Source organism: Sebastes fasciatus, chromosome 13 (genome assembly GCF_043250625.1).
Source record: "Sebastes fasciatus isolate fSebFas1 chromosome 13, fSebFas1.pri, whole genome shotgun sequence".
NCBI classification, from domain to species: domain Eukaryota; kingdom Metazoa; phylum Chordata; class Actinopteri; order Perciformes; family Sebastidae; genus Sebastes; species Sebastes fasciatus.
The window spans coordinates 5,206,353-5,228,475 of record NC_133807.1 but is presented as its reverse complement, the minus strand read 5'-3'; the positions used below and the strand labels follow the sequence as shown (position 1 = coordinate 5,228,475).

Sequence of the window (22,123 nt, the reverse complement as noted above, 5' to 3'; positions counted from 1 at the left end):
AAATATTCAGAGGCTCTAACACATTGTTGGTTTTGAGAGGCATCAAGTAGAAAATATCAGAGATCAAAATAAAATTTACAGTCCACATATTAACAGGACAAAATGGTAAATGGACTGCATTTATATAGTGCTTATATACCTTACCGGGCAAATAGCTTTACTAATTGGCTCTCATTCACCCATTCAAATGCACACTCACTCACACACTGATAGAGGTGACTTCAAGGACACGACTTCCAGGACACTTCGCCTGAATCGCCAATCTTGTAATTAAGGGACAAACTGCTCTACCTCCTGAGCCACAGCCGCCAAGACAACACTGGATCAGTGATTAAACCGGCATACATGTCAGTAATCAGGAGAGGATTTATTAAACAGCACAAAAGTCTTGATACTTCCACATGTACATAAAATCATAAATATCCCCCCAAAATCAAAGTTACACCCTCCTTCCTTTAACGGGATCATAGTCATTGTTATTTCTATGCGATAAGCCAGATTATATAAACCACATATTAATAAACCATTTACACTTGAACTGAACATTCTACAGTATTAAGACACAGATGTTAGATAGTCGCTCTGTAGAGTCAAAAACCAAAAGTAGTAGTAGTTGTCATTAATCCCGGTTATTGTAGATATAAAAGAAACCCTACGCAAGCTAAATGTGCTACTGTATTTACATCTGCCTTCTAAAAACCTCTCTTTTACACACTCGAGTGTGTGAGGGTCACTGAAATCAAAAAAACGGAAATCCTTTCAAAATGGGGACGTTGGGAGTCTTTACATGAAATAAATGTATTATGAGAAACTCATGCATATACAGTTTAAACGGATAAAAACTGTGGGTCTGAAAGAAACTAAACACCATGGGGTATTTTTTTTTTCCTGCAAGCGATGACAATTTGTGATGGTGCACACTACTCTCCTGTTTTCTGTCTTCATGTCATACTGTATGGGTTAGAGCTGAATAACAGCAGGGCTGGCTGCTACAGCGTGCACGTGTATAAATCACTCAAAGTCACATCCCAGATGTTTGATGGTAGGGTCGACTACTGATTCTTACGAGGATATAATTTGCCATCTCGATTCACCCATTTCTGCACTTACTTCCTGACACCACGAGGGACAGAATATTACCCACGTCCGTCCTTTAGCGGTGGAAAGAAGAGCACTCCGACAGTCACCGACAGATTAAAGCCATCTTGTCTGCTATCAGAACTCAGCCGTTTCACCTTCTCAGGTTTTACACGTCTCTGGTTGAGTATATACAGCCGTGCCAGGTTTCTTTTGCGTATATTGGACTGTCATCTGCATACTTGCATAAGACTACGTAGTAGAGGTCTTCACAGGTCCGAAATTCTATTCCCAAATAGAAAACCCACCCTAACTTTAAGAAATTCATTTTCAAAAAGAAACCTCATTATGATATATATATATATTAGAAGTGATAACAGTCCGCTCGGATCCACTCAGGCATTAGACATACTGACAAACAGACCCGAGATCTGCAGTGACAGAACTGGTCCACCGAAATTATAATTTGGACCCAAGTAGAGCCCGACCCGATATGGAATATTTGAGGCAGATACAAACACTTGACAGTTAAAAAAAATGTGATTAGAAAATTTCCGCTAAGATCGTCTTTTTTAACAAAATGCATATCAGTGTCGGTGCTCTCTGATGGACAAACTATGTCATGTGGACAGTATTTCTATATGACCTCAAATATATCTTTGGTCTTTAATATTTGTTTTCTGTACTGACATTTCTTGTTAATTATCAGCTGACATATATAATGACTGTCATGAGCTAATAGCGGTCCATTTATCAGTCAGCTTTCAGACCCCAATCAGGTCTCGTTTACTAAGAGAACTTGTGAAGACCTCTACTACGTAGTCCAGATCGCGCTCGTCTTGTAACGGGGTTAGACTGATGTAACATCAGCTACTGACTGTGGAGCTGGAGACGTTCTATTTATTCTACAGTTTAAGTTTCAGTCTTTGAAAGTGATGAAACTCTCCAACCACTAACCCCACAGGAAATGGTTTCATTAGCTTGGTTTCTAATCGTGTACTTTGTGTCCCGTGATGGTCTAAAACTGGCTTTCATTACCCAGCCACAACGTTTATTTCTAACTACCGGATAAAAACACGATTGATGTCGGGGCTTATCTACAACGGTTCAGTTTAAAATGGAACTCAAAAAGTGTTTCAGAGTAATATATTAAAAAGAAAAACACAGTGTAAATGAGAACTCTCCCAAACACAAGAATGAAGGGGTTTTCAAATGTGGAAATCTCAAGCCTTGATGAGAAATATCAATTACTGTATTTTAAGGCCTCAACACATCTGTTGCTCTGTCCTTAACCTATTCAAGAAAAAAAAAAAGCATCAACACCAACGTAAAAGCATAAATCATCTTAATCAAATAAAGAAACAAGCCATGGCCAAAACTGCACCAAAGAAGACCTAGAAAGAAACATAAATAAATACTATTGTTGAAAAGACTCGAGGGGGGTTACAATATTAAGGCAATGCAGTGGCATGTTCTTGGTGTTTTTTTTTTCTCATGGAATTCTGGACAATTTAAAAGAAAAGCAAAACAAAACAAAAAAATCACACAATTTAAATATACTCATCATTTGAACACATGAACAACAACAAATAAATCTTCTTTTAGGGTTTATGCATCCACAAAAACCTGACAGCATTTTTCTCTGGCTGGAGCTGGACCTCCTGCTCTTCACACTGGACCCCCACATCCTCGCCCTGCGTTACTGAAACCAGACAAACGGCAGCAGTACAACCTCATCTGGAGCACCCTTACAGCATATATCCCCCTCCCCAGTACAGTCAGTGCAATGCTCAAGGTTGCCTCTAACAAAAGAAGAACAATCCCATGACTTTGTGGGCAACTAACATGGCTGGCGCTGTGGCAAAATGAAATAAAAACAACTAGAATTTAAAATAAAATTAAAAAAAAAAAGCTCATTACATGTCAAAGGGAGAATTAAGAAAGGGATTAAAGACTGGATGGTCCAGAGGATAGGTCACACCTCTCGCTCTAGTGAATGTAAGCTCTGTACACTGCAGAGATATCATTGTCTGACTGGTCCAGTGCCTTAGCCCTCTTGTAAACCTGCAACAGGAACAGAAAAAAAAGTTTCAGTTATTGTATTCCACATGATTCACTCCTATTGTTATTCTGGCATTTATTGTTAGAAAGGATTCAGCATTACTGCGGGTGGATGAAACTAAGTTTCAATGGGGGGTAAACGAGGCATTTTCTGTACACTACCAAAACACACGATGGCTTGGGCAGAAACACACCTCTAGACCCAGGATAATGGCTTCAATGGTGATACGTCATTCGTGTTAAAAAGACAAATGTCTGGGTGCACCAAGCACCACAGGAAGTGCGCCAGTCGTCGATCCCAACTTTCGTAGTGGCTAAACGGCGGTACAACAACTTCCGTGTCGGTCACGTGATAACATTGGGACAAAAAATACTTTTTCCCATAGGATTATATTGGGAAAGAGACGTCTGGGACTCAGCGGATAATTGTTTTTTAGGTAAATCAACTTCCCAGTACGAACACTCTAATAGCCCGTATTTAAAAAATTTAGGTTTCAAAAGTTGTAAAACGCACTAATAGCTGAATCCAGAGTTATTTCCCTTCCTCCGTTCATGTGAATGAGACCCAGACCGAGGCTGGAGCGCAAGCCGTGATGACGGCGTGACGTTGGGACCCCGTGACCGAGTCATGTGACCGAGCGGATGTTCCATGTGACCAAGATCCGGGTACTTTTCCAGACGGAAGTCCAGCCATTTTGCAACTTTGCAACTTTCATAGGAATGAACGGGGCCCCGCCTCCAATGCTGTATCCAGTTCTCTTAATACATCCATGGTGTGCACCAGTGTCCTCTACACCGGCTGATAATGTGTGTGTTTCATTAATTAATCTCATACATCACATTGCTCATCTCAATTTCATAACAGAAATACTGTTTTCATTCTTCGGTTATTTCTATGGCTGTTAAGCTACAGTCAATAAAACTTGACGTTCTCTGTATATGTTTCACATTAAAAAGTCTGCTGTGCAAACAAAAGCTTTATTGACAGTATCCACACCAAATTTCAAGGAAAACATGGTGGTGCCCTGGTGGTGGTGATAGACGAAAGGCCTGGGCAGGAGTCATCCTCTAAGGGCCATGACCATCCATACGAGCGTATGGACGATTCACCTTTCTCCCGATTCAATACTATCACGATACTTGGGTGCCGATTCAATGTGTATTGCGATTCGATATTACGATTTATTTTAACTTTTTTAACACTAGACCACGGGGAAAAAGTTCAATCATACACTTCTAGGGACTTTTACTTTGGAAAATCTCTAAATTAATACAGTAAAACTGTTTGATATATTTGACTTCAGGAAATCTCTGACTACATATGTGATGAAAATCAATCAGTCATTGTCAGACATTATTTATTAAATTTTTTTTCCAGCAACCCAAAAAATCAAAGAATAAAGACATTTCCCTGACAAATTAGTTTTATTTTCTTTTTAATTTATAAGGGACATGTAATGTTTTATACTTCTGGTGAATATAATCCAATCAATCTTATTTCTATATATGTATTTTGTAAATAGCTTCCTTTGTTAACACCTTATTTTGAAAACCGGACGTAGTCACACGTGTATACTTCCGCTAGCTCTCCCGTCAGCTACGTTCTCTCTATCCATCCATGGTCAGCTCCATCGGGGCCGTTTGAATGCATTTAACATAAATGTCAGTATCTGGGTGCTCTACAGTTGTAGCGTCGGCTCAATCCATGAGTACCGAGAGGCAGGCGGTGTTTTGGTCACCGATTCACAGTAAAAAGAAAGATTAAATGTTATTGTTGTAAAACATTTTCAGCACAAAGTAGCAACAATCCTAAAATTGTACCTCATTGGCAGCAGCAGCCATTGGGGTTGGATGGTTGGCCATGTCGCCCATGGAGATGGCTAGCCTCAGGTCCTTCTGAATATGTTTCAAATAGTAGTCTGGCTTAAAGTTGCCCTGTAAAATATCTGGAAGAGGCAGGAAGAAAGGTTTTTATTAGCCTAACTTCAAACATATTCGACTATATTTTTGATTAAAATGTCTAACAGTGTTTCATGTAACCAGTTTTCTATAACCACAAACTCAATACTTCACCAGGTAAGATTGAAAGAAAATGAACTACTAAATACAGTGAATAAAAGACAACCAGTAAGCAAGGTCAAGTCTGAAAAACAAACGACTTAAAAACGTTCTCTTGTGTGGACTTACTTTGGCATTTCTGGTCCACAAAGGTGCTTGCCATCTGGCCCTGGCACAGGATGTCCAGGAAGGTCTGCTGTGATTGGCCTGTGGCCTGGGCCAGGGTCAGCCCCTCTGCAATAGTAGCCATGAAGCTGCCCTGCACCATGTTGAGGATCAGCATCATCCTCGCTGCATTTCCTGCTTCACCTGAAAACACATACGCACGCATTCGTAAATGCATATACAAAGTAGGGATATGCAACAGTCTCCACTCTGAAATGACAATCATCCTTAGTGTGTCCATGTTTAATGTAGCAGTAGGCAGTACATTTTTGGCATCACTGTGCAAAAATTCCTTAATAACCTTTCAGCATATTGTAGTTCAAGTGTTCTGAGAGAAAACTAGACTTCTGCACCTCCTCATGGCTCTGTTTTCAGGCTTTAGAAAATCTAGCCCGTGATGGGAGACTTTGGCCAATCACAGGTCATTTCAGAGAGAGAGCGTTCCTATTGGCTTATAGCAGATACTGTATGTGATTTTAGCACAATTTCAAAAGCAAAATACTAATAAATCCATCTGCTGATGGTGAAATCTGTTCCAGGAAGCGATCTTATTGATGTGTATTTAAGGCTGTGTATAGCACGTCAGCATCCTAATTAATAGGTCAAAAGCGGTCTAAACTGCTGTGCTTGCTCCCTCTACTTTGTCAGTTCATTAACTCCATTAAAAAGTGTGTGACTCCAGTCATCTGGGAGCACGCAAAGGAGCTTTTGTACAGTACTGTCTCTACTATTAATCATAACATGCGGTCGATTTGCAGTCTAATAACACTAATAATGCTTATGACTAATGACTGATTATGCAGGATGACAGTTACCTGTCAGTCTGTATAGCTTTATGTTGACTGGAATTTGATTTCCTGTTAAAGTGTTGACCAATGTGTTGCTGCAATAAAAAAGGGTTTACAATTGAATTGTAATTCCTCTTCAATTTCAAAGATTTTTTAAACAAGTTGCTGGTGTACGATTTATGATTTTAATGATCAGTAAATTTATATCAATGTATGTATTTGTTACATTTTGTTTTACAAATGACTCGGTATTGGCCGATACTCAAAGCCCAGGTATTGCTATCGGGACTGAAAAAGTCGGATCGGTGCATCCCTATTTGGCACGCCCTCAAAAAAAAGCTAGTTAGAGTGGAGCTGGAACAGAGCGCAAACAGTTTGGTTCGGTTGACCAATCACAACAGTGGGGCCAGGTGACCAATCAGAGCAGACTGGGCGGGAGGGAAACGGATAGTTTCAGACAGAGGGTGAAAAGAAGTGCTGCTGCCGGTATGAGAAAAGTAAAGCGTTTTTTGAACATTAAAGCATGTAAACATGTTCTAGTAGAAACCTAAAATACAAGTATGCACCTGAAAATAAGCATAATAGGTCCTCCGTAAAGCTCTACCAATGAATGTACACTAAATGTAGTCATTTATTTGACACCATTTGGCAGCTCAAGCATTCTGAAACAGAAACTAGAAAGAAATCAGAGGGGAGACTCGGATCTGACATGGCAAATCTTTTCAAGGTCATTCACTGACAAGACACCTACAGAATTTGCAGGTTTAGAATCTACCACATTACCTTAAAAGGAATCATTTTTAATCATTTATTTGTTTTCTTGCAGAGTTAGATGAGATGATTGTTACCATTATGTATCTGAAGCCAGCAACCGGTTAGCTTAGCTTAGCGCAAAGACTGGACACAGGTGTAAACAGCTAGCCTGGCTCTGTCCACCTAACAGCACCTCCTCTAAATGTTTAACATCTCATTTGTTTGATCCCTACATAAAACAAAGAGTAAACATGACTATTCACTGTTCTACAGAAAGGTATGTTGCCAGGCTATTTCTTGGCAGAGACCAGTGACTTCCTGGTGTGTCGGCCGGTTGCCTGGCAACTGCACAGAGCCCAGAAATAGCTAAGAAGTTGTTCATGTTCATGTTAGTCTTTGCTAAAACGACCGTGGGCGTGTCCAACAGTGAAACACCGAACTGCGAGCTGACTTGTAATCATCACACCCTACATACCCAGGAAGAACGAGGTCTTGCCCATGGCCTGGAAGCAGCTGCTGCAATCCTCGTAGACCGTTCTGTCACCAGCTGATAGGATGACCAGCATCCCATCGTTGGAGAGCTGCTGGCTTCCCGCCACTGGAGCCTCCAGGAAACGGCCGCCCCGCGATGTGATCACCTGACATTCAAACATCGAATAACAATTTATTACAGCAATACCTATACTACTTCAACGATGATAACTACTACTACTGAATATAAAAGACAGAATCATTTTTGATGGTTTGGGATAGTTCCTGATGGTAAAAAGCTTTGAGACCATGCTTATCTCAATAGTGCATGCTGTTTTTACTGTGTACTTAAGATCCTTAAGAAGGCTGCTAAGACCCTGAGAATTGAGGCTACTGTGGTGTGTGGGTATGATGCGTTAGTGAATACCTGTGAGAGTTCTGTGATGGTCTCTGGGTCTACAGTGGACATCTCTACGTAGCATTTGCCTGGCCTGATTCCCTGCAGCACTCCACTGGGTCCCATCACCAACTGGAGAGAAACAAACACAAACACAAGTTGTTGTTATTTTACCCTTAAGCCAGTGATTCACACTTACATAGGTAGCCATTTACTGTAGTTGTGCTGGTACTCACATCCCTGGCAGCCTTTGGGTCAGAGACACAGGAGAAAGTGATATCACACATGGAGGCCACCTCTGCAGGAGTCCGGCCTAACCTGGCACCCTCCTGGATGAACAGGTCACACTGCAACACAGCAGGCAGGAGGCGTTTTCTCAATCACCGGCAGCATGCCAACACAGGATATTTCTACGATTTGCCAACATATGCACCCAGTGTTGCCGACCTTTAGTACAATCCCTGTACTGCTGATTGGTAACCTATTTATTGCAGAATTGATCAATGCCTCCTTTTTTTGGGAAACTCTTAATCTTTCCCATCAGTTCCACAAACACGTAATGTATGTATCTTGTGTGGTTCCATCCCAGATGTCCTGCTTGTTTGTCTATTTTGTGTTCCAGGTTCTACCCGTGCTTGGTGCCACTTTGCTTAATGTCTTCTATGATCCACATTTTTCTCTCCAAACACTTTGAAACTCTTTAACTTACACTTGTTATATAAGATATTTACCTCCAAGGAGGTTATGTTTTCACCACCGTTGGTTTGTTGGTTTGTTTGTCCTTCTGTTAGCAGGATTACTCCAAAAGTTCACGATGGATTTGAATGAATTTTTTTAGAAGGGGTGGAGTGTAGCACAATCCATTCGATTTTGGTGGCGATCCAGCTCATGATCCGGATTCAGGAATTTTTTTAAGAATTCTGATCAGCCTGAGCATTAAGACCACAGGGTATAACACATGCACAGTGTGACCGATGACGCGTTGACGGCGCATGACCCCGCCACCTTCCTCCTTCTGAGAGCAGAGGGATACGTGTGTGGATGCGTTAGGAAAAAAGGAAATACTCAAGCAAAGTGCAAGTACCTCAAAACTGTACTTAAGGACAGTACTTGAGTAGCCTAAATGATGCACTTTAGACTAATTAGTTTTTTCCTTTCCCAGTAGCGGTTATCCTCTCTACAGCCTGACATGAAGCAACTGTCTCTCTCATTAGCGAGAGCATGTAAGCTGCCGTTACTGCTCTGTAATTGAACCCTCCTCCTGAAATATATCATCACCCGTACAAACACTGCAACGGGTCACTGACGATAATGAGGCCTCATTCATTGGACACAATATTAGTGATGATTTTAAACTGTGTGACGGTGACTCTGCGTTGCATTACAGTACCTTTTCTGCTGTGCGGTTCCACACGGTGACAACATGACCCATTTTCAACAGGTTGGAAACTATACCGCTACCCATCAGCCCCAGACCCAGGAACCCTATCCTGAAGGGTAAAAGTCCAAAAAGAACAAAACATGAGCATCAAACACTGAAATGATAAAAATTAGGTATCCATATGTCTGCGTGGTCGTAGCTAAAATCCATTAAAGCTTCAGTAGGCAGTATATTTTTGGCATCATTGGGCAACAATTCCATAATAACCTTTCTGCATATTGTAATTCAAATGTTCTGAGAGAAAACTTGACTTCTGCACCTCCTCATGGCTCTGTTTTCATACTTTCTACCTACTGCAGCTTTAAGGTTAGTGATCAAATCAATAATAGTAATCATAAGTGTTAACACTTGTGATCTGTTTTTCTGGTTCATTTTAGTCTGTCATTTTGATAACGGTGTAGTGTAATAATGCCGCGGTGAGGATGTGGGAATACCTTTTATCGGTGGGTGTGATGCTGCCATTGATGGCTGTGCTGTCTGCTGCTTGGATAGATGTTGAACTTGTGTCCTGCACGATCAAAAGCATCACTCGTCAGTTATCATACTGCGGGGAAAGTGAAGCCTTGCCTAGCTTTGCTGTGCATTATTTATGAAACCAAATAGATTTCCTGAAATGTTGTTATTGAAAGCGCTACGGTTTAAAGTAAAATTGTATGAATATTAAAGTAAATCCATTAAAAGTTGGAACAGTTTGACCGGTTAGTTTGACTACAACCCTCTAGTTGCTTCACCTCTTCAATGATCTTCAGACGCTTGCTAATGGGTTCCATTGATGAGGCTGGCTGTGGGCAGTGAGGAAACAGAAAGACAGAGGTGACCAATATACTCTACACACACACACGCCACCGTAATGTCAAGTTCACATTAGATTCACTGTATCCAAAGTAAAACTAACTGTGCTATTACAAAATTATGTAGTAAATATTTGATAACATAACAGCGACTAACAAACAGCATTTAATGCAGATCAGTCACATGTAAGTCACACCTGCTCAGTATCGGGTTCAATATCTGTGCCAATTAGGAGTTGGTGTATTTCATTGCGAGTCAAACGCTCTAATAATGCAATGAAATTGTTATTTCATAGGTATTAAAGAAACTAGACTTAAACGTGGACCCGTGCCCAGGGACATTAGGTGCTGAATTTGGAAATAAGAAACACTGCTGCTTTTGGGAACTACAGAGTCTCAGATTGGATATCAAACGAGATCAGACATGAAAAGCTGACGGACAATTTGAAACCCAAATCTATTAACTAAACCAGGAAAAAAAACACAGCAGAAAATATGATATAATGTAAAATATGATGGGTCTAGAAGTCCAAATATTGAGCAGGCTTTCCTCTTACCTTCTCAGACTGGCTGAGGAGGAAGTGATGGAAATGTGGGTCGTCCTTCACAGGCTGCAACAGAAGAAGAGTTAGTTGTGACGGTGTTCTCTTTGCACATGTACTGACCTGACAGAATATAGAAACCATTTAAATCTACACTGCAGCATGCTGACACATCAGGGCCAGGATTTTCTGCTAAGAAATTTGGGAGTGATTCTATACATGGACCTAAAATACAGATTTTTTTTGTGTTAATGATGAAAGCCTAATTGAAATTCCTGAATGTTCCTAATTTCCCAGATACATTTTTACAATTCTATCTTTAAACTCTACAATGCAGCAGAAACTCCATAACCAGGGAGAACCCTGTACGGTTTCAACTGCTGCACAAACCATTCTGGGTAAAAACAAAACAAAAACAACAGCATGTTAGCAACATTGGCTGACTTCTTAGAACACTCAAACCAGCGCAGAGCAAGAAAACCAGTTTGTTATTGAAAAGAGCTAGAGGTGTGCCAATAACAGTATTACAACTGACACAAATGCACATGCTTTATACAATTACAGGTGAATACCCTCTATTAAGTTACTTTAGTATAAGGTAATCATATGGAAATGTGTTGGCGAATCACCAAGTACAAAACTTATTCTGATAGTTTATGTGGAACAGAGCGGCCTCTGACACTAGATGGCTTTTGATTTCAATGCTTCGGGTACGATGCACCTCTATTCATACGATCAGCTCAACACACAAGGCAAGTCACTATCTGGTTCTCTCCATGTAAGTGGAAACTGATGAATTATGTTGTTGTTGTTGTTAGTTACTTATGTTAGCCTTCACTGTGCCTTTTTGTTCCTGAAGACAAAAAAACAAACAACTATTGACAGATTTTTGTCATTTAGGTTTCTGAAAGTAGAAAAAATATGATGATCAAATTTCCAACAGGCATATATTTTATTCAGTATGTTGCAATATTGTAGAGGAAATGCAGAGAATGACAGCTGAAACAAGGAAATGAGCCAATTCCGTTTATAAATCACCAGACCATAAAGAAGGCTGCTGGTGACAGGTGCTCTCTACTGGCTGACTGCATTATACTGCCACACTAAAGCCGTGGGCACACTGCCCGCATGAGGCTCGCGTGGCGTCTACGTCGCGTTGTGGCTGCGTGATGCAGAAGTCTGGTGTTCACACTAGACGCGAGTTGGCTGCGTGTCAGCTACCTCTCAGCTGTGTTTCTGCTGCTGCTGACAGCCCTTTCTTTCTACATAGAGTTTGCCTTTTAATGGCCATTTAACTTCATGATAAATATAATTTATATTTATTTTAGACAGAGAAAGGTTCAGAAACGTGTGGTAATTAGTAAATAATAGTAATAATCCACAATTAAAACGCCGTACTGTATTCATTTATGATGCTTTCCAAGTCACTGCTTGTTCCACATCACTGTCCGGCACATATTTCAGAATAAAAGCCTCGTGTTAACAAATGAAGGAATTCTGTGCAAAGAAAACCCGCTTTAGGGTTTTTATTTCGAAATGAAAGCAGGAAGTGTTGATTTAAAAACAAGTTTAACTAACTTTACTTTTTTTTCATCTCCGTAATATATTCTACAGATAGACCTCGAAACTGTAGTAAAGTCTTGCTGGTATGATGTTAATATACAGTCACTAGATCACTTTCACTGTCTGTGACATATTCTACAGATGTCTAGACATGTAAACTGTATTATGTAGCTGATATGATGTTCATATACTGTCAATAGATCTCCTTCACTGTCTGTTGCTGCTGGGACACGCAGCTGAGACGCGAGCGGCTCGCGTGTAAAGCGCGCGTCTCATGCGGGCAGTGTGTCCACTCTAACCTGTTAACATGGACGCCGAAATAAAAAACACGCCAAGCGAGCCTCATGAGAGCCTCATGCAGGCAGTGTGTCCACCACTTAACATTTAAAAAAAAGTTACAAATCCTCTGTGAAAAATGACTATTTACAAAAATACAGTGTCCTTTTGGACATCATATGCCGTTTTTAAGAATGCCAATGTTGTTGCGCTGGACCCGCAGCAGGAAACTCGACGTGTTTTACGTTTGTGAAAATGTTTACACTGACATGGAGATAAACAGTTCATGACTCAACTCTTATTTCACGTGCGCACACACACACATAGTGGTCATACGGGTTTAAGAGCGTTACATTCAGAGTGGTCATCAACCCTGGTCCCGAGGAGCAAGTTGGCTCTCATCACACTACCAGGCACTCATAGAAAGCAGGAAGCTGATCAGGAAGTCATCAAGCCTCAGCCTCCTTTTGAGCCTCCACATACAGAGTTGGTGACCATCTCAACAGCAAAACAAACAGTTGCAGTAGTCAGGAGTGAGCACCAAACAGGTCAGAAGGGAAAAGGTCTGCAGTTGCTGGTGATTAAAGCCAAAGCTTAAGGTCAGGTAGAAGAACAGCAAGGCAAGGCAGGCTTGTTGGGAAGGGAGGGTGGAGGGGGGGGCGGGGGTTCACCTACACTGCTTTCCCATTTGAATCCTGAGCCAGGTCCAGCCCCCAGCCTCTCAAGAGTGGACGGCTCGGGGTCAGAGTCAGTTAAGTCCTTAAGGAGGAGAGAGACACATTTTCACCTTCTAAAATCAAAGGGTGAATTTGTAGAGGTCCATGTCTGCTGTAGTAGGGGAGGTTCTTCTGTCATATATACGGAGGAGACAGTGTTGAGGACCAAATATGAAATTCCATTCAGCTCCGCTATAGGCGAATCCTGCGATCCGTTTTGTGTGTTCCACGATCTAGCGGCGCCGCCATTACTGCGGTGGCAAGTCGTAGCGACTCTACCGTCTGCTAACCGTGTTAACTGGTGACTTTCAGCCCAAAGCGCCCGTGGTTGCTGGTAGTGACTTGGCGTAGATATTAAAACACACTTGAGTATTTAAAATGGATTGAAGTCAAATTGAAGGCTTTTACGAGAACACCTACATGTTCTGTTTGTGTTTCCAACAGCTGCAGTCACTACGAGCAACCTCAAAGCATTGGCTTAGAGTCAGTTAGCGCGGTTAGCAGACACTTTAGTACGTGTTCTGTTTGTGAGATGTCGAGCGATTAATGATGTTTACTTTGTGGTCATTAGGTTTCCCTGGTTAGAGCAACAGTTAGTTGAATGAGTTCATTTATTCTGTTGGACCACCGCAGCCACTAGACAATGCCTTTAGCCCATTAACGTTAGCTACGCTAGCTAAGCAGTGTTAACTTGGCTGAAGTTACTTGTTTCACCCATGGATGTATAAAGAGAACTGGATACAGCGTTGGAGGCGGGGCCCCGTTCATTCCTATGAAAGTTGCTCAGTGGCGCATGAAGCCAAAACAGCTCGACTTCCGTCTTTAAAAAGTACCCGGATCTTGGGGCACATGGAACATGCGCAGTAGCGTCCGCTCGGTCACGTGACTCGGTCACGGGGTCCCAACGTCACGCCGTCGTCACGGCTTGCGCTCCAGCCTCGGTCTGGGTCTCAGTCACATGAACGGAGGAAGGGAAATAACTCTGGATTCGGCTATTAGTGTGTTTTATAACTTTTAGGACCTAATGATTTAAATAAGGGCTATTAGAGTGTTCGTATTAGGAAAGTCATGTGCGATACCTAGTGGTAAAATTCAGTATACCGGTCCGGTCCGGTGTTTAGCCTAGTTAAGCCATAGTATTAATTTTTGTATGTTCGACTCAGTAAGGGAAAGTTGTACCCGATTCTGGCGTTATGATGCTGCAATACTAAATTTAGCAGGGATGTGATTACAGGCACATCGCAGGTTTAGTGGAGACAATTTCATCAGATTGCTTTTGCGGTGAAAGTTAATGCCTGTTTTTTTAGTTTTTTTTTTAAAGGTGAACAGAATTAGAGATCACAGATCTCATTCTCAAGTAGGGCTGGACGATTAATCAAAATGTATTTACCAAAATAATCGTGATTATGATTTTTGCCATAAACGAGCAGCTGTATTCTCATGTTGACATTCCCTACAGACAATGAAAGAAATCCATACATGGCTCAATGCACTAAGGAGGGAATGATGGAGTTAGAACTGTCTGTAAATCAGTGTCCATCTCTTTGCTTCACTTTCTCCAGTCCACATTTTGCTGTGTTTTTTTGTCTTTTCTAAATAGTGTACATTTTGAGCAAAACTCTACTTAACTAATGATTGACAGGACAATGTTTAACTTGTCAGTGTCCTACTGACCTTTTCAGAGGGGTCCTTCAGGGCACTGAGATCCTCATCATCCTCCTCCAGTATTTTCAGTGGCTTGTTGGGGGTCTTCTTTCCTTTTGAGTCTCCTTTGTTGTCTGAGTTCTGTTAAAAAAAAACACAGGTTATCATTTTGTGCTGCTATTTTTTGCATGTCGAGACAGTTCTCAGCAATCTGGCAACTGTTTTGAATGTAGGATGGTTCTAAAAATAAGCAGGTTACATGTACACTGAGCAAAAGGGGATAACAGATTTCACAGATGTTGAATGCACTCATCCTGGTGGGCAGATGGCCTCAACGGAGACCATGTGTCCACCTAAATAAACATTTGCCGAGACTGAACGTGACACCTAGGCAGGCTCTGACATTAACCGTTTCAGTGGCAGTCAGATATTGTATCTGCCACTTTCAAAATCTCTGCGCTAAATGAAGGAATAACATTTTATAGATCAGATGTCATTTTAATGTTCGATATATTTTGCACTAAAAACATTGTATACACGGTAAATTACAGTGTTCAAATTACACCGTGGCTTCTTGGGGAGTCTTATTTTTCGGTGGAGGGAGGGTACTGTACTGTACTGTACTTTGCTATTGTCATCTATAGTGGTTATTTTCATAAAAACAGATAATTCAAAAGATTGTGAATATTTAAATATTTGCTTTGATTAAAATAATCCTTGGTAAGCTATTAGAAAGTTGAACAGGCCATAATTCCCTCTCTAATATCTATTTTATATTGCTTTGAAAACATCTCCTTCAAACAACTGGATTTTTCAAGTTTCTCACCAAAAACTTAATTTTACGAGATTACATTTGAACACATCACAATGACATAATTTACCTTCTCCCAATAGTCATTTTTACTGAGTAGAGCTTGAACTCCTCAAAATTGTTACTCAATGGCCACATCCTTGTTTGTTTTGGTTTTGCAGTGGTGGCACAACAACAACAACAACCTTTATACTGAATAACCATAAACTCCTGAATTATGAGTAACATTTAACTTACATATTCAGTTGTTGAGAAGACTTTTTTTTGGCATTTGTCCGCCAAAATAGAAAATCAATGTAAAATAGGCCGTGTTTCACATCTCTTGCAACTATCAAATTTAGTAATAGAGTTCATACCACATATATGACTTGCATTATCTCATTCCCTATGTGGGACAGAATCGTCTTGGGGTATGTGGTGGCATTAGGCAATATTAAGGTAACAGATCAGGTGTGTGATTTTCTTTTTTTTCTGAACATGGTTGTGTTTCAGCGTTGTTTCCTCTCAAAGCAACATCTACTCTTCAGACGCCATTTAGCTTTGTTGTTTTTTCAGCATCATGTTGTGGGTGATTCCTGCTTTTTGCCATCTATAGATAAATAACTGAACATATTTACTGATGCATTTTATTTATAAAGTATGAGAGGCACTACACTACTCATGGCCCAATGACACTATAGTCCAGGCAACACTACAGCTGCAGAGCAGTTACCCCCGACTACGTCAGTCTATTAGACTCATAAAGGTTTATCTTATCTTATGTTCTAGTGCCTTTGATCATAATCTGTGATATGAACACTTCAGAGTTCCACACAGCCACACAAATACAACCCGATTATAGCTTAGTAATAAAATTCCACAACACTGCAGAGCTCCTTCTCTTGCATGGCTCCTGACCGAACTTTCAGCCAAGGTGGCTATCAACACTGGACGGCAATAGAGGAAGCGGTGCCACAGTCTGCTGTGGTACAGATGGAGTTTATCTGACCCCCTAGCATTCAGCACCAGAGCTGAGTGTATTGGAGCATTCAGAAACGACTGTGAGCAAACGGGGCATGCCTCACTCTGCTCTGCCCCTCTTTTCCATCACCCCCTCTGTATTTCCTGTTAGGTTTGCAGTTGAATTTGAAACAAGACTCTGTTTGGTAAAATGTTTTAGTCAGCCATGCTGTTAATTAGAGCTGCAACGATTATTTGTCAACTATTAAATTAATTGCTATTTTGATATTCGATTATTCCTCTAAGACAGTTAATTAAATATCTTTGAGGGGTGGACAAAACAAGATATTCGAGGACGTCATCTTGGGCTTTAGGAAACACTGAGCCATTTTTCAACATTTTCTAACATTTAGTAGACCAAACAACTAATGGATTAATCAACAAAAATAATCAGCAGATTTATCGACAATGAAAATAATCATTAGTTGCAGCCCTACCGTCAAAGACGGAACAAAAACATTCTGATGCTTTGACTGCTCCTGGACAGTAATTTGAATCGTCGACGTTTAAAGGGGCAGCTCTGGTACTTTCAAGCGGATTAAAAGGGTACAACAAAAGACAGCCTGTCTGAGGGAATGAATTTCCCCAAAACACCAACATTACTTAAATTAGGTCAGTGAGACATTCATGATGGTCGTTTCGGTACATTTTCAAACACAAATCTGTAAATTTCCAACAGAAAAAATGTAAACCCACATTCTCTGGCAACATCCCATCGGTGTTTCAAGTTCAGTGTCTAACAAAACTTATTTTTGTGGTTCAAGTGTTATCTGTTTCAACCTGTAACCTTATGTTAATTATTTCCTAGAAGCCTGTGTGCCTTTAAACAATCCCCTTGTCAAGGGAATGTGTTTTTGTTTTTTGATGAAGGGGAAAAAAAAAACACATACAATCTAGAAGTTTTAGGTACAACTCAAATGCTGGATTGTGTTATAGGACAACCTCCTCACCTGTTCTTTCCCCTTTGCTTTCTTTAGGAAGTCTTCCACTGCATCGACCGCCTGCTGGAAACGCTTTCCTTTATTTATCTTGATCATCTCTTCTTTGTGGGCATGATAGGGTTTCAGCTGTTCTACTTTGATCCAGGCACTGGTTAGGCACACAGAAACACAGCTCTTACACATTTGATGGGAGAAGGAAATGCAAGGTCAGTCAGAAACAGCTACCTCGATATATCCACACTTACTGGTCTTCAGTTCCAAAGAATTTCACAAAATGGCATTTTTTGCCCCTGGGCTTCTTCAGGTCCTTGGGAGGGCTTACAACCTGAAATGTAAACAAATATGGTAGTCCAACATTAGCATAACATTTTTTCATGCAGATGTTCAAATACATTTTGCCTTGAAGCAGCAGTCGGCATGTTTTCAGTCCTTACCTTCCCTGGCCATGGTGGGTAACGACCAAGCTTCCCCCTGAGAGAAGAGAAATATATTTAGCCCTGGTATATGTCTAGTACAGAAACACATTACAACACACTCCGTGAAGCTGATGCTTCCTCAGGTCCAATTTTGTGACCAGAGGGGATCGGGCTTTTACTATCAGGGCACCCAAATTCTGGAATGCACTTCCTGTAGAGATATGATCATCAACATCTGTATCCACTTTCAGGAATGCATTTGTATATGTTATGTCTGTATATGTAAATGCATTCATGATGTGCATGAGTGTTGAAACATGTGTACAGATATATATATATATATATATATATATATATATATATATAGCCTATATTGTTATTGATATGGCGTGTGATGTTCTGTTGTAATAGCTCACTTTTGCTTTATTTATCTGCTCTATCAGTTTTGAAGTGCTATGTGAATACATGTATTATTTATTATTAAATGTTTAAGACACTTCATTGCATTTCATAATGCAATATCAACTAACCAATTACACTACTTACTGCTAGGGCCAGGTATCGAAAACTATAGACCAAAATATGCCCATAGCACCGAGCATCAAAAGCTGTCAAGCACAGAGAGCTGGCAGCAAATGTCTGGTCAAACTAGTATTCTTGTGTACTTTGATCATAGTACATCAAAATACAGCTTTAGATTATTCAAAGTTCTAGCAATTTGGCTTCTTCTGATAAATAAAATAAACATAATAAATCAAGTGTTTTATTGAAAACAATTATTTTGTTTCCGCACCAAAACTAAAGTTATCCATGATATCCACAAGTGTCAAAGAAATATTCTTCTCTTCTTGCTGCTGGTTCTCACAATGCAAGACTACAAATACTAAGTGAAAACAGGTCAACTATACCAAGCTCATAGAATATAGAGAATTCATAAAATAGCAATACTATACTACGGCATAATACAATGGAAGTGCAATGCTACCTCATCTCCTGAGGTGCATGATGTTTCATTTTTGTTTAGGCTGTCAGAGGTGTAAATAAATGATTGTCCCATTTTCACTCAGTGCTGTTAGAGTTCTACTTCTTTTTTAGTCTCGCTTAGTTTGCAGTAATCTCCTCATAATTTGTAGAATATTTCCTCTTGCCACATTTACACATGATTTCGCAGTGTTTTGAGAGATGCAACAGCACCTATGAGGCATCCACTACTGTACCTCACACTTACACAACAGTCACATTATTAAGTTAGACGCAACTTGGCGGTAGACGCATGTCAGCTGCTTAAAAACAAGATTTTCAAAGCAGCTTAAGGCAACGAAAATACGTAACAAGAGAAAACAAACAGTCGCTGCTTGAACGGCTGGTGTAACGTTACTGCAATGTGTCGATTAATGGGGTCTTAAAGGTCCCATATTGTGCTCATTTTCAGGTTCATACTTGTATTTTGTGTTTCTACTAGAACATGTTTACATGCTGTAATGTTAAAAAAAACTTTATTTTCCTCATCCTGTCAGCCTGAATATGCCTGTATTCACCCTCTGTCTGAAACACTCCTTTTTAGCGCATTTTGACAGAATTGCAACAGAATTGCGTTGCTAGGCAACAGCTTGGGTCCATGTGTACATCCTGTCAGCTGATGTTATTTACATACACTACAACAGGAAATAAACTGGGACACATTTAGAATGTTTACATTTAAAATTGTGTCAAGGGTCTAAATATTGTATATTTGTGACATCACAAACAGACATAAATCCTGACAGCTTGTTTCAAATGCAGAGTCTCTGAATACGGGCTGTGTGTATTTCCCTGTGGATTGAGCGTTTCAATAATTTCACAGTATTTATCTAGGACTTCAGCCTGCTTTATAATAAAAATAACATGAAAATCTCACTTTTTTATAACATGGGGCCTTTAACATAATATGATTAGAAACACTAACTGGTGTTAACGTTCAGGGCAACAAGAGACGATTAGTTTGACATTATTCTTCACACGAATAACTAAAAAATGTGGGTTAAATTGACCCAAATTCAGACGCTAAGAGGCAATTTCAGATCAGTATAGATAAAGGACGATTGTCTGCAGAGAAAGGGGTTCATCAGCTGATGTTATTTATGTACACTGCAACAGGGAATAAACAGGGACACATTTAGTATGTTTATGTTTAAAACTGTGAAATGGTATAAATATTGTATATTTGTGACATCACAAATTGACAGAAATCCTGACGGCTTGTTTCAAACGTAGAGTTTCTGGATACGGGCTGTGTGTATTTCCCTGTGGATTGAGCGTTTTGATACTTTCACAGTATTTATATAGCACTTGAATCTGCTTTATAATATAAAAGACATGGAAATTAGACTTTTTACAATATGGGACCTTTAAGTAACAAACGTGTTGCTAATATACAAGAAACTAACCCCAATGTTCTTAACATAATACCATCATGAGAAACACAGTCTGACAGGGAGACAAGAGACCAGCTTGACATTATTATTATTATTGAATAACTCAAACAATGTGGGTTAAATTGACCCAAATTCAGCCCCTAAGAGGACCTTGCAGATCAGTATAGATAAAGGACAGTTGTCTGCAGAGAAAGAGGAGCAACAGTTAACACGGAAGAGGAGCAGATGTGAAGCTAGCTGACCTACTACAAGTCAACAGTTGACATTAGCTAGATAAGCTAGCGAAGCTCGTCACATAGCAACAACACTGAAAACGTAAAGTAACGTTATTTGTCGACGCTTTACGGATAAACTCGTCGTCGGCGCAATAATTAAAATACCAAAACCGGGTTGTATCCGGTAAATAACTCCGTTGTTTGGGTGTAAATCTTCTGTGTAGCTAGTCCGCTAGCTAGCAGCCTGCGACAGCAGCTGGCTGAGTCAGCTCGGCTCTGCTGGTGTCTGTTTGGGTTGAAACATCAACTACACCAACACCTCCATTAATACCGTCTGGTTCACACCAACATGACACATTGACGCCAGAACAACATAACTAAACACTACTGTGTGCAATGCAGGACCGTCTAGCAGAAGCAGAGGCAGGTTGTGATCATGTTTAAAGGTTATATCTCACCACACCAGGTCTCCGATCCGCAGATGCACCGTCGCCATCTTACAACTTTAATAAAACGACGCACTGAATGAGAGCTGAGAGGAAGAGACAACACACACCCACTCATCACATGCGAGGAGGACGAGCCCTTCCGCTGCGTCACATCCGCTACTCACTGGGCTTATTAGTATCACTTTGCATTATATATATGTACTAATAACATGTAAGATGAATAAAAACAAACAAACAAACAAACAAACATTCGGGGTCTGTTAAACAATTGCAATAAATTGGAATTGATTTAAAATGTCTAAATAATGTATTAGTTTTAGTCAATTTTGATTTTTTTAAGTTTTAAATTATCAATCATGATCAAATATGTTTTAAAATCAGTATCTTTAAAAAAAAAAGGAGGGTATTCTTTTAAGCCATATCATTTTATGTATTTTTTTTAATTTTTTTTTAATTTAAACCTTTTTTTAACCAGATAGTACTCACTGAGATTAAGAATATAGTATATCATATTTTGCTAGGTAATAGTCAAATTAATTAGGTAAATCTCATCTGCCGAAAAAACTGGGATTGTTGACAGTGAGTAATATCTACAGAAATATGATATAAATGGGTCTTATTCTCCATACTCTTATTCATGGTCATGGTAAACAGTTCAAATAATATATAAATATTATGAACCATATAATATAATTATATCAACTCTTGTATGTATATTTATTTTTATATTATTTTATACTGTAATATATATATATATATATATATATACTGTATACTGTATACCGTACTGCATACCGTATATATACTGTATATATACACACACAGATGCTGTGGTAAATCTACATGCATCAACACATACAAGAAAGTCTATAAAAAATAAGTCTATATATTTAGACTATGGGGAATAAGACCCATTTATATTATATTTCTGTAGATATTACTCACTGTTAACAATCCCAGTTTTTCGGCAGATAAGATTTACATAATTAATTTGATTATTATCCTAGCAAAATATTAAATACATAAAATTATATGGCTTAAAAGAATGCCCTCCTTTTTATTTTTAAAGATTACTGATTTTAAAACATATTTGATCATGATTGATAATTTAAAACTCAAATATTCTAAATTGACT

General features: G+C 39.7%; 1 protein-coding gene across 2 annotated transcripts; it reads right to left on the bottom strand.

The window, feature by feature from the left end:
- Positions 1-352: 352 nt before the first annotated feature.
- Positions 353-21,122, bottom strand: glyr1 (glyoxylate reductase 1 homolog (Arabidopsis)). Of its 2 annotated transcripts, XM_074655045.1 has the most exons (16): positions 20,998-21,122; positions 17,929-17,965; positions 17,740-17,819; positions 17,504-17,642; positions 14,774-14,884; positions 13,059-13,142; positions 10,560-10,613; positions 9,943-9,993; positions 9,646-9,719; positions 9,161-9,260; positions 8,007-8,117; positions 7,801-7,902; positions 7,378-7,540; positions 5,326-5,505; positions 4,960-5,084; positions 353-3,141 (listed from the first exon to the last, which is right to left on the bottom strand). In XM_074655045.1, the coding sequence occupies exons 1-16, from the start codon at positions 21,033-21,035 to the stop codon at positions 3,067-3,069; spliced, it is 1,524 nt and encodes a 507-aa protein (XP_074511146.1). In that variant the 5' UTR covers positions 21,036-21,122; the 3' UTR covers positions 353-3,066. The 2 variants fall into 2 exon arrangements, with proteins under 2 accessions (XP_074511146.1, XP_074511147.1); XM_074655046.1 differs by lacking the exon at positions 13,059-13,142.
- Between the last annotated feature and the right edge of the window lie 1,001 nt (positions 21,123-22,123).

Bases quoted from the DNA above. Each gene is read 5' to 3' on its own strand.
- glyr1 (XM_074655045.1), bottom strand. From the start codon at position 21,035: ATGGCGACGGTGCATCTGCGGATCGGAGACCTGGTGTG. The intron at 10,614-13,058 runs GTAGGTGAACCC...CTTCTGTTGCAG, and splicing joins GATTCAAATGGGAAAGCAGT to CCTGTGAAGGACGACCCACA. The intron at 9,994-10,559 runs GTAAGAGGAAAG...CACTGCCCACAG, and splicing joins TCCTCAGCCAGTCTGAGAAG to CCAGCCTCATCAATGGAACC.